This window comes from Alosa alosa, chromosome 22 (genome assembly GCF_017589495.1).
Source record: "Alosa alosa isolate M-15738 ecotype Scorff River chromosome 22, AALO_Geno_1.1, whole genome shotgun sequence".
NCBI classification, from domain to species: domain Eukaryota; kingdom Metazoa; phylum Chordata; class Actinopteri; order Clupeiformes; family Clupeidae; genus Alosa; species Alosa alosa.
In genome coordinates, this window is record NC_063210.1 from 12,192,572 (window position 1) to 12,205,157 (window position 12,586).

The window sequence follows — 12,586 nt, forward strand, 5'->3', positions numbered from 1 at the left end:
CCACGAATAGCAATGTGGCATTTGAAATGATAGAAATGTTGCTGGTGCAAATGATCTTACATCTCTGAGATACATGGACGGGACATGGAAGGCACCCCCTCTGAAAACTGTGATCCTCCCTCTCTTCCCAGCTTGTGAGTGGTGTGCTGAATGCCTGGCCCCTTCCCCCCTGGTGTGTGTGTGTGTGTGTGTGTGTGTGTTTTCTTTTGCCTTATATAACAGTGTGTTGTGGACTGAGATGATTAGACTGCATTTCAAGTGGTGAGTCTCTCTCTCTCTCTCTCTCTCGTCCACTCTCCTTCTCATTTAACTTCTCCCATTCATACTCATGTTCTCTCTCTCTGCTTGAAACGCCAAGGGAAGCACACATTAGATTATAGGCACAGCAACATCGGCAGTTTCAGAGTTTTATCTTTTAGCTGTTGTTTATCTTTGATTTTAAAAGGATTTCCCCCCACATATATTGCATTAGAAATACAAGATGAATGGTCAAGCGGATGATCTCAACAACTCTCATGGAGATTTCATGTTCACGTCGGAGTCAGTCGGAGAGGGCCATCCAGGTAAGAGTGCTCACACCTGCGCACCTGGTACATTTAAACACTGCCTGCTTTGCACAGCTCTCAAGTATGAAGGATTATTGATTTGCACATTAAATTTCTTCTGCAGATTCTGCCTCTAAGAACTCAGTCATGTAAATGTTTTACTTTATCAAAACCTTTCTGTCTTTCGTTTTGTTTTTCCATTCAACAATTGCAATTTTGTTTTTTTGTTTATTGTCATGTTAATATAGTTGAAGTTAAGATGTTTTCATTTAGGTGTAAAGATATGCGACATGTGCTCCAGTTCCCGTCTGTATGTGATTGCAGGACTTTAATCTTATCTTTGATCTGTTTAGCTCACCTCCATGTGTGAGCTATTTATTGATAGCAAAATACCATGTGTAGTTGAAGTTAAGATGTTTTCATTTAGGTGTAAAGATATGCGACATGTGCACCAGTTCCCGTCTGTATGTGATTGCAGGACTTTAATCTTATCTTTGATCTGTTTAGCTCACCTCCATGTGTGAGCTATTTATTGATAGCAAAATACCATGTGTACAGTCGCCGTGTCTCCTAGTATAGTTTCCCAGCCCCTGACCTGCTGTGCATGTGCCAGTGTGCTACCCCACTGTTTGGCTCAGTTACAGACAGATTCACTACAGCAACACAGTTTGTAAATAACCGTTCACCGCACACCCTAACCACTGCTTATGAAGACACATCCTCTCTCTCTCTCTCTCTCTCTCTCTCTCTCTCTCTCTCTCTCTCACTCTTACTACTACTACTAGGTCAGTTGAAAATATCTTTTCTGAGGACACCACTCTCTGGTCTGACCATAAGAGGCTCTGGAAAATATTGCATGAGAACCTGGTGACATCACACTAACTTGAAATGTTTACAGAGCTTACCATCTCAAATGACATCTTAAAGAATGCTTAATGTAAAGAGGGCTAAACAATTTTAGGCTTATAACGCATGGACTTTTTTAACGTTTATGTTAATGTTTGTCTGTTTAACATCCATTGAAGCTTTATTCCTGAAATGCACCAAATTGATACATTCTCTGTGTTTACGTCCTGAGGTGCTGCTTATCTTACAGACGTTTTCACTTCACTATGGATCATAATCTTATATAACAAAATATTCAATAGCATTTAGGGTGCGTTTGCGTCCTGTGTTTTTTGGATTCCAGAGGGATCCTGATTTGAATCTGGCCCTGGGGCTAAAACTGTGGTGCACTAGTGAACTTCCTCTAGGAAATGAAAGCACTCTCCTACAAAGGCATAGACTCTCAAAGTCCTTCACGTGTTGTAGGGGACTCATATCATCACTTCACATCAGCTTTATACATTTTTGTGGGATTTCAGACCCGGAGCTCAAAATTCCACAGAAAACACCTCTGGTGGATAGTAGGATATTTTTCAAATAGTGGGTCATTTTTCAAATCATCATCAAAATGACTTTGAGTTTGAAAATGTTTTAACAGCTGGTATAACAGCTACATATATTGCAAAATTATGCTGCTTCATGTTGCTTTATCACGGATAAGTGTTGAATAAACTCCTGTTGCTAACATGGAGATTGTGTATCCAGATAAGATCTGTGACCAAATCAGTGATGCTGTGTTGGATGCTCACTTGAAGCAGGACCCTGATGCCAAGGTGGCCTGTGGTAAGATTTTTAGGTTTATGTTATAAGTATAAGTATATATACTTTTTTGATCCCCGAGGGAAATTTGGTCTCTGCATTTAACCCAATCGGTGAATTAGTGAAACACAAACAGCACACAGTGAACACACAGTGAGGAGAAGCACACACTAATCCCGGCGCAGTGAGCTGCCTGATACAACGGCGGCGCTCGGGGAGCAGTGAGGGGTTAGGTGCCTTGCTCAAGGGCACTTCAGCCGCAGGGGCTCGAACCGGCAACCCTCTGGTTATAAGTCCAGAGTGCTAACCAGTTGGCCACGGCTGCCCCAGTAATGCAGACACTTCTCTCCAATATAATATATTTTTATGGTATTTATCAAAGGCATTACACATATTTAATAGTTTTTATAATATCTTACTCAAAAGTAAGCACAAAACACTGAGCACTTATACTATTTCATATAGCATACGGTCTTACTTATATAACACATGTTATACAGTCTTACTTCATATACATTATTTTATATTACTAATGTCTCACTCATTCCATATTACATGCATTAAGCAATCTTACTGAGGCCTACATCACATTGCATGTGTTACACAGACAGCCTTACTTCATATCACATGTGTTGTACACAGGGCTGTAGTGGAGGCTAAACGTAAGTAAACACAGTTTATCCACCTCTGGAATTTCAGAAATAGAGTTGAACCTCCTCTTATTAGAGTTTGTCCACCATTCAAAAGTGTTTATTCACTAATTGAAATTTTTAACATTCAAAAATCACACTTTGTTATCCACATTCACAATATGTACACTTTTCAACACTCTAGGAACATTTAATACCACTGGTACTGTTATAAACATTGGACAATCCTCCACCATCATCAAACATGTTCTGAATGCCGTTTTAAAAAATCTGATACCACATGGTGCAGTCCACTTTACCGTGATCACAGAATTCATAGTTTACCCACCTCTTATTTTACCACTACATCCCTGGTTACACAGTCTCAGTCATTTTTATGTAAAATGCATCATACAGTAGTACTTAGGCCTACTTCATATTAAATGCATTATATAGTCAGAGCTACTTCCATATTACTGTTGTACTGACAGTCCTAGTGAGGCTTGGGTTTGCTTCCTGCAGAAACGGTGTGTAAGACAGGCATGGTGCTTCTCTGTGGCGAGATCACCTCACGGGCCAACGTAGACTATCAGCAGGTGGTGAGAAACACCATCAAGCACATCGGCTACGACAACTCAGACAAAGGTGTGTGTGTGTGTGTGTGTGTGTGTGTGTGTGTGTGTTTTTGTTTTTACAAATTTTTTGAAATAGGTAATGAAAATTAGTATAATTAAAAATTATGATAATTTATCGATCTATGTGATATCCCTTATCTGAAGCAGTGTAAGTAGGCCTACAGCAGTCATTATGCAAAAAATGACCTTGACAGCGATAATGTTTGGTCGTAGGGTTTGACTACAAGACATGTAACATCCTTGTGGCCCTGGAGCAACAGTCTCCAGACATTGCCCAGGGAGTCCACATTGACCGCATCGAGGAGGACATTGGTGCAGGAGACCAGGTAAACAACTCGTCATGACAACTGGAGTCCACATATAGTGCAAAAGGATTGAGACACATTTGACCCATCATGAGTATCCCAAACTAAATACCATGAAATCATTTTTGTGTTTTTTATTGTACAGAATCAATTCAACGAGTTTTAATTTTAAAATTCAAGTGTGTGTGTGTGTGTGTGTGTGTGTGTGTGTGTGTGCAGGGCCTGATGTTTGGGTACGCCACAGATGAGACAGAGGAGTGCATGCCCCTCACCATCGTCCTTGCCCACAAACTCAACGCCAAGATGGCTGAACTCCGACGTAACGGCACCGTGCCCTGGCTCCGTCCTGACTCCAAGACGCAGGTGGGATGTCACCAGAGCTTTGGGTGTCTGTGTGGGGTGTCATGGTGGAAACAGGGCTGGGAGCGAGGGGAACTGGACAAAGAGAGAAATGCTATAAATGGGTGTGTATACATGACAAGCACACACCCCCCCATCTTGAGGACTGGAATCAAAATAAAAACATAGCCTAGATATGACACACGCACACGCACACACACACACACACACACACACACACACACACACACACACACACACACACACACACACACACACACACACACACACACACACACCTGCCTTGTGAGCTGGAATCACAGTGAAAACATTGCCTATATATGATACACACACACACGCACACATGCTATCTTCTTGCGTCCAAACACACACACACACACACACACACACACACACGCACACATGCTATCTTCTTGCGTTCAAACACACACACACACACACTTACACACACACACACACACACACACTCAACACAGACACACATCCATGCAAACACAAAAGCAAACAACCAGAAGTGTGTTCAAATTCCTTGAATAGAAGCAAGCATTTGCAGCGAACATGTTTTGTCTAAACAGATCATTTGAACGATTTTGCATTCCATCAGTAACCCTCTGTCCATTTCCCCTGTTCACAGAACACTACCTCCTAGTTTACGAGTGTTTGCAAATTTTCACAGAAAACTGTGAACGGAAACTCGTTTGTGAACATTCACCTATGTATGCATATGTTCGCCTAATGCATATGTTTGAACATCGCTGTCGCTAGTTGAAGAAATTTGGCAACATTGAATAGCGTCAGTGCCTTGTTGTCAAACATTGGACTACTTGTGATAAATAGCCTACTTTATGAATTAGCACTGATAAAGTATTATCAAATTCTAAAGTTCATGATTTGTTCAATGTTTATTCATGATTTATGTGCTTTATCTACAGTCTCTTTATTGGTGTTAGCTTCAGGATCAATATTATGTAATATTATATTATGTAATATTAAGGCCTATAGACTTTACCCCAGTATAATCATGAATTGCATTGTGGGAATGCTGATTTTGTTGAGGGAAACTTAGCGCAAAGAGTTATGGGAGGGTCTGTACAGTAGCCCAGGCTTAAATTTCAAATATTGACCTAGAGATGAGCACATGGCCTGGAGGCTTTCCACCAGCTCTTATTACTCCAGAGGGGGCGCAGATACATTTTTTTTTACGAGATAGGATACACACCCATCTCACACCCATGACACTTCCCACTCAAATACCCTAGTCTCTATTTAGATCCTCCAGGGGTTTTGGAGAACTCTGAGGGAGTCCTAGTCAGACTTTAGAGTCTTTATAGAGTCAGCTAAGTTACACACACTCATGCAGGAGTTTAGTCTAGGGTTATGGTAATTGGTGACTGTGGTCACCTATATTTGTGACTAAAGTGAGCACCATAAAGAACGACGTCAGCGGCCATTTTCACACTTCCTTGTATTAGCGAAAGTACCTACCATAGCATTGGACATTGAAATGAATGGAGGTGAGTTGAGCTCAAATACCAACAGCCTTTCAGTTTAATTGTGGACTCCATGTTGAACCAGTGATATGTCACTCTCTCCACATCTATAACTCCAGTCCATGGTCTTGGGGGGTGGGGGTGACCCCAATGTCCACCTGTTCCCCCTTCACCACTCCCTGCCCTTTGGGTTGGCTTGTGTGCCCCAGTTTGGCCTTGTTTGGAAACCCAAACCTCTGGAAGTCTATTTTGGAGATGCGTAGTGATCAGAAACGCGAACTTAAGACTGGTCTCGTGGCATGCTGGCATGGATCCTTGTCAAAGAGTGAGTGATTCATGACAGAATGTTCAGCGTAACACTGGGAACACTGGATGCATGCACTGCAGTATTGATACACTGATGCTATCTAAGAATAGGCCCCCAGTGTCCACACTGCTGTCCATATGGGAGCGCACCCATGTTCCCCGGGTCCTATGTTCCCCGCTTTGTATGGGACCGGGGAACATAGAACCCTTTTGTAAAACGTTAACCATAACCCTGAGCGGGGAACATAGGACCCGGGGAACATAGGGATGACCCTGTCCATACTAACTAGCAGTAGGTAGTTGAGGGTTTCAGAAAGATCTATATATCTCTATCTCTGTCTCCCTCTATCTATCTATCTATCTATCTATCTATATATCTATCTATCTATCTATCTATCTATCTATCTAGCTAGCTATCTAGCTAGCTATCTAGCTTATTTTTATTTTATTTTATTTATTTTATTTATATAACAGGGAAAGTGCACAGTGTATAACTGAGCCAGATTATATCACATATGCTAATTTTCTATCTATCTATCTATCTATCTATCTATCTATCTATCTATCTATCTATCTATCTATCTATCTATCTATATTCTCCTTTCACATTTGCCAATTTCCTGTCTGTTGTCTAGGTGACTGTCCACTACACCCAGCAGAAAGGTGCTCTGATCCCACGCCGCGTCCACACTGTGGTCATCTCTGTGCAGCACGACGACTTTGTGTCTCTGGAGGAGCAGAAGGAGATCCTCATGGAGAAGGTCATCAAGGAAGTGGTGCCGGACAAGTACCTGGACGAGCACACAATCTACCACCTGCAGCCTAGTGGCAGGTTTGTCATCGGAGGGCCACAGGTAAGGCTACACAGGTATGGATGAGCACACCTAAGTAAAGAAAAAGCCAAGAAGGTCTCGCACACAGAGGGCCATTTATATTTTTATGTCTAGGTAAAGGCATAGTAACGTGCTGTTAGTCACCTGTCTACAGGTATACAGGCTTACCTTTTCTTGGGTCACAGTAGACCAGTCTCTCAAACTCAGGACTGAGCCATACACAATTCTAGGCAATCAACAACTGGTTTTAAGATCACGGAAGGGAGGTATGAAATGTAATTGGCTGTTGAGCTCAAATGCCAACAGCTTTTCAGTGAGTTGAAGACTCCATCTTTAACCAGAGATGTAGGCACTCTGTTGCTCCACAGCACGCATTAACCTTAAGCCTAAGCTCAAGGCCTTTCAGCTACGAGAAGAATGAACCAGTAATAGCCAAATAAAGTATAAGTATAAGTATATATACTCTTTTGATCCCGTGAGGGAAATTAAAGTACATTAAAGACTAAAATGGCTAAAAGAATAAAAAGAACAGAAAACACACAAATAAAAGCATTGTGGAAGTAGCTCTGGTTGTGTGTGTATGTCTATATAAAGACCTTATGGTCAAGTGTTTTTGTTTCAATGGATGTAGATATTTATTCTATTTTCTAACTCACTCATTTCTCTACTTATGTTCCCAACAGGGTGATGCTGGAGTGACTGGCCGTAAGATCATAGTGGACACATATGGGGGCTGGGGGGCACACGGTGGCGGCGCCTTCTCTGGGAAGGACTACACCAAGGTGGACCGCTCCGCTGCATACGCAGCCCGATGGGTGGCCAAGTCCCTGGTCAAGGCCCAGCTCTGCAAGCGGGTTCTAGTCCAGGTGAGAGAACCACAGACATTATGGAACAGAACTCACACCTCATACCTCCTTTTTATAGTGTAACTACATTCAGTTATGCAGTTACACCCTGACTGCTGCCTGTTGAGCATTTATATGTGAACAATTGAAATTGTTATCATAAAACGTGGTACATTATCAGTATTGTCAGTGGGGTATCAATCTTTTATGGCAACTGCAACTGGTAGGGCAAAGTGTTAACAACACCAAGATCACAGATTTGATTGGGGCAGCCGTAGCCTACTGGTTAGCACTTTGGACTTGCAACCGGAGGATTGCCGGTTTGAATCCCGACCAGTAGGCAAGGCACCTAACCTTTGTTGTTGCAGGCAGCTCACTGCGCCGAGATTAGTGTGTGCTTCACCTCACTGTGTGTTCACTGTGTGCTGAGTGTGTTTCACTAATTCACGGATTGGGATAACAGGATACTTACACTTACTTCTACTTCTACTTGATACCTTGAGAGCATACTGATGATAATGTGTAGCCTATCTATACTGTATCGTACCCTGTATCTTATCTGTGTATACTGTAAGGCACTGTGCTGCAGTGTAAGTCACGTTGAGTATAAGGCTATGCTTGATCAATACATGCAATGTAATGTGTTTTGTTTTGTTTTGTTTGTTTGTTTGTTTGTTTGTTTCTCGTGTAGGTGGCGTACGCCATCGGTGTGGCACACCCGCTCTCCATATCCCTCTTCACCTATGGCTCCTCGCAGATGTCTGAGAAGGAGCTGCTGCAGATCGTCAAGAAGAACTTTGACCTACGACCTGGGGTCATTGTCAGGTGAGATGCGGTCACAACTTATGGGGGGCCTGACTTGTTCAGTCTTATGGGGTTTCAGATATGATATCTGTAACTTGTCTGATAAAATGTAATTGTCTGATACAATTTAATTTCATTGTAATTGTTGTTGTGTCAGTATACAGCCCTGACAATCATACAAATTTCTTATCTTGAATATAAAGCATCTTCTGAATTAATAAATGTAAATATATATTATATAATAATTTCTACCATACAGCTGAGCTTGAGAATGAATGCAGTGATATTTTCTCCTTCAACATCATATCATTTTGCAAGTCTGTGCAAGTTTGTGTGAGTTTCTGTACTTTGTGATTGACAGGGACCTGGATCTGAAGAGGCCCATTTACCAGCCGACGGCAGCCTACGGACACTTTGGCCGCAAAGACTTCCCGTGGGAGGTCCCCAAAAACCTGAACTTCTAAACAGAACTCTGGTGTCTGTTTGCAGACAAGCCTGCTGTGGATCAGAGTGTGTGTGTGTGTGTGTGTGTGTGTGCGTGTGTGGGGGGTGGGGTGTGGGTGGCAGGGGTGGGTTGGGTTTGGGTGGGTGTATCCTTCCCTGAAAACTAATCCCTCAAATATTTCAGTCACAAGACTTGAGTGGCTGTGGAGATAGTTGTAATTTATAGGCTTCGGCAACGCCTTACCCAAATATATATATCACACACGCGCGCGCGCGCTCGTGTGCACACACACACACACACACACACACACACACACACACACACACACACATACACACACGTGTGCACACGCACGCACACACACACGTGCATGCTCGCACGTGCGCACATACACACACACACACACACACACGCACACACATGCACACACACATACATACCTGTGTACGAATCTACACATATACTGTACACATACACACACACATGTACACACACATACATACACACACAAGTACATGCAATGCCTCACCCACCTAATATACACATATCACACTATTCACACACCTAAACATTCGTACACACAAACACACACACACACACACACACACACACATACACAAGCTTACTGACACACATACAAATGCCTTATTTACTTATCCACATCTTAATCACACTGATCGCTCATCCACATGCTCATACACACTCACACACACATACTCAAAACAAAACACACACCATCACATTTCCTTTTTTTGTGCTCTGTTATTTTGTGGTGCCTGCCTCATGGGTCCTTCTCTGAAGCAGCTCTCTAATATCCGAAAAGACCAAACACTGTAGCTCGATTCCACTCTCATCCACTGGTGATCACCGACGTCCACCTGATCACCCTGGACTGCGTTTCACTAAAACGTCTCTGGACAACCACCATAGTAGCTGAGAGAAAGAAAGAAAGAAAGCGTTGAAAACAATGCTCTCTCTGCTTCTACCGATGGTAGCTGTTCAACAACTCTTTTGGGAAACACACCCCTGACTGTGTTTTTATTCATTCAGTCTTGTTGAGTTACACCAAAATCTAACTACTTATTATTTTTACAGCAGTAAACCTTTTTCACATTTCTCTGGTTGTTTTAAGAAAAGGGGAAAAGTTGTTTTAAGAAAAGGGGAAAAGTCCAAAAAGGTGTTAACTACAGACAATGCAACTTATGACCATCCTCTTTTGACAAGTCCTAAGAGTTTAACTGATTTGTCTGTTTTCTCTGAGCTTCTCCAAACATTGTCATTAATCACATGCAAACAGTGCTTGGATAATACGGAACTAATGTAAATAGTGATTTTTTTGCCAAACATTTTAGTAAATAAATCTTACTTTCGTGTGATTGTGATTTTTATTCTGCTTGCACACACCCAGCATCCATCTCACTGCAACATTGTGCTAGTAGACCTTCAGTGGCTCCCCTATACTACAGACAGGAAAACAGAATAATGTTCCCATCTCCCTAAGCGCTTCCAAAGGAACACATACCAGCGGGCTAAAGCTTTAGTCCACAGATGGGAGCCTGGATTCTTTCTTAAACCCTGCGACTGTACTTGAAAGAGCAGGAACATTCCCTCTGCCCAGTCCTGCAGAGTAAATGAGTTTGGGCCCTCTTTCACCAACTGCTCTATGTCTCCCTCTAGGGGCTGCAGTAACCACTACCCCAAAAACCTCTCGGTCATGGACAAGTCACTGTAGATGGTGACCCAGGGAACACACAGGGCTGTGGAACATACTGGACTTGGGCTTGCACACATGTTTATGTAATCTACCATTTTAAAGCTTTGATGTATTGTATAGGAATATTATTCCATAAACACAATACAACCCATAATCAGTCCATTGTGAGATCTACACAATGGGTGTCTGATATTTCTTAAGAATTAGGAAGTCTGAATCAAGGCAAAATTTCACCCAAACAGGACTACTGCAACATAAATTACTGTTGTTTTATTCAGCTCATGAATGTAGATTAATCTAGCCACAGAATCACAATCTCATAAAAATTTAATTTTAGCACATTAAAGGCAAATTGCATGTGATCCGTGCACACACACACACACACACATGCATCTTTGTACTACGTATATACACACCCACATGTCAAACAATCACCTTAAAGGAGAACTCCGGTGTGATATTGACCTAAAGTGTATTGAAACATGATACCGAGTGTGAACGTATGTCTCATAGCCCATCTCGGCTTGTCCCCTGCATTCCAAAATCTGGCACTAGTTAGCCGATGCTACCAACAGCTTTTTCAATAGTGGTGCTTCGGCATCGGGCTAGCCATGCAAATAAATCACTGTTTTACACCCATTTACGAGGCTTAATGTATTTTTTAGTTGCTGCTACTGGAAGAAACTGGAATCCATGCATTTCCACTGAATTATTTTTGGAATCTGATCCTTTATCATACCTGTTCATTCTTACTCGTTGCTCGACTTATCGTGACTAAATTCAAGATGGCTGCAAACGCTAAACTTTGTGAAGATACTGTCTGTATAAATCGTCTTGTAAGTAAACTACCAGTGCTTTTTCAAAGTTCTCAATGTCTCGTTTTTAATGTCAGGGCCCCTCGAAGTCTACCAATGAAGTGTGGAGATACATTGAGCCTCGTAAATGGGTGTAAAACAGTGATTTATTTGCATGGCTAGCCCGATGCCGAAGCACCACTATTGAAAAAGCTGTTGGTAGCATCGGCTAACTAGCGCCAGATTTTGGAGTGGAGGGGACAAGCCGAGATGGGCTATGAGACATAGTTCACACTCGGTATCATGTTTCAATACACTTTAGGTCAATATCACACCGGAATTCTCCTTTAAATCACATTACATAAACTACAAACTAAGTGGTAAATAACTGCTGACTGAATATTCGTGAAAAAACAACAGAGAATGTCAGCTCTTGTGTTGACAGTAAGTGTGTATGGCTGAGACATGTGGAGCTGCAGTAGGGATTCATCTCAAACATTTGAGCGCTCCTGAGTCTATTGCTTCTTTTTCATGTGGGTGTTACAGACATTTTCAACACCTCTCTGGAGCAAGCAGTCATCCCATCACTTTTCAAAGCTGCCACCATCATACCCGTGGCAAAGAAATCCTCATCATCATGCTTCAATGACTACCGTCCTGTAGCACTCACGCCCATAATCATGAAGTACTTCGAACGGCTAGTCATGTCACACATCAAAGCCACCCTACCCCCCACCCTGAACCCCTTCCAGTTTGCATACCGAGCCAAACGATCCACAGAGGATGCAATCTGCTCTGCCCTCCATCCAGCCCTCACCCACTTGGACAATAAAGACTCATATGTGAGAATGCTGTTCATAGACTTCAGTTCAGCATTCAATACCATAAAACCACAACAACTCATCAGCAAACTGGACAAGCTAGGATTCAGCACCTCCCTCTGCAACTGGCTGCTGGACTTCCTGTTGCAGAGACCATAAGCAGTACGTGTCGGGAACAACACCTCAAGCACTCTGACCCTGAGCACGGGGGCCCCTCAAGGGTGTGTGCTCAGCCCCCTGCTCTTCACACTGCTAACACATGACTGTACAACCACTCACAGCTCCAACCATCTGGTGAAGTTTGCGGATCTAACCTCAGCACTGGTGGGCCTCATCACTAAGGGCGATGAGGCTCACTACAGAGAAGAAGTAGACCTGCTGGCTAAATGGTGCAAAGACAACAACCTCCTGCTGAA

The 12,586-nt window shown here is 42.6% G+C and overlaps 1 protein-coding gene across 1 annotated transcript; it reads left to right on the forward strand.

Annotated features, from left to right (window-relative positions):
- The first annotated feature begins 284 nt into the window (after nt 1–284).
- Nucleotides 285–8,940, forward strand: LOC125287150 (S-adenosylmethionine synthase-like). Its single transcript, XM_048232704.1, has 9 exons — nt 285–563; nt 2,136–2,213; nt 3,341–3,463; nt 3,667–3,779; nt 3,978–4,121; nt 6,550–6,768; nt 7,431–7,613; nt 8,284–8,417; nt 8,758–8,940. The coding sequence occupies exons 1-9, from the start codon at nt 482–484 to the stop codon at nt 8,858–8,860; spliced, it is 1,179 nt and encodes a 392-aa protein (XP_048088661.1). The 5' UTR covers nt 285–481; the 3' UTR covers nt 8,861–8,940.
- The last annotated feature ends 3,646 nt before the right edge of the window (nt 8,941–12,586 follow it).

Coding starts and splice junctions, on each gene's coding strand:
- LOC125287150 (XM_048232704.1), top strand. CDS start 482: ATGAATGGTCAAGCGGATGATCTCAACAACTCTCATGGAGATTTCATG. Junction 4,122..6,549: donor GTCCTGACTCCAAGACGCAG/GTGGGATGTCAC, acceptor TCTGTTGTCTAG/GTGACTGTCCACTACACCCA. Junction 6,769..7,430: donor TTGTCATCGGAGGGCCACAG/GTAAGGCTACAC, acceptor TGTTCCCAACAG/GGTGATGCTGGAGTGACTGG.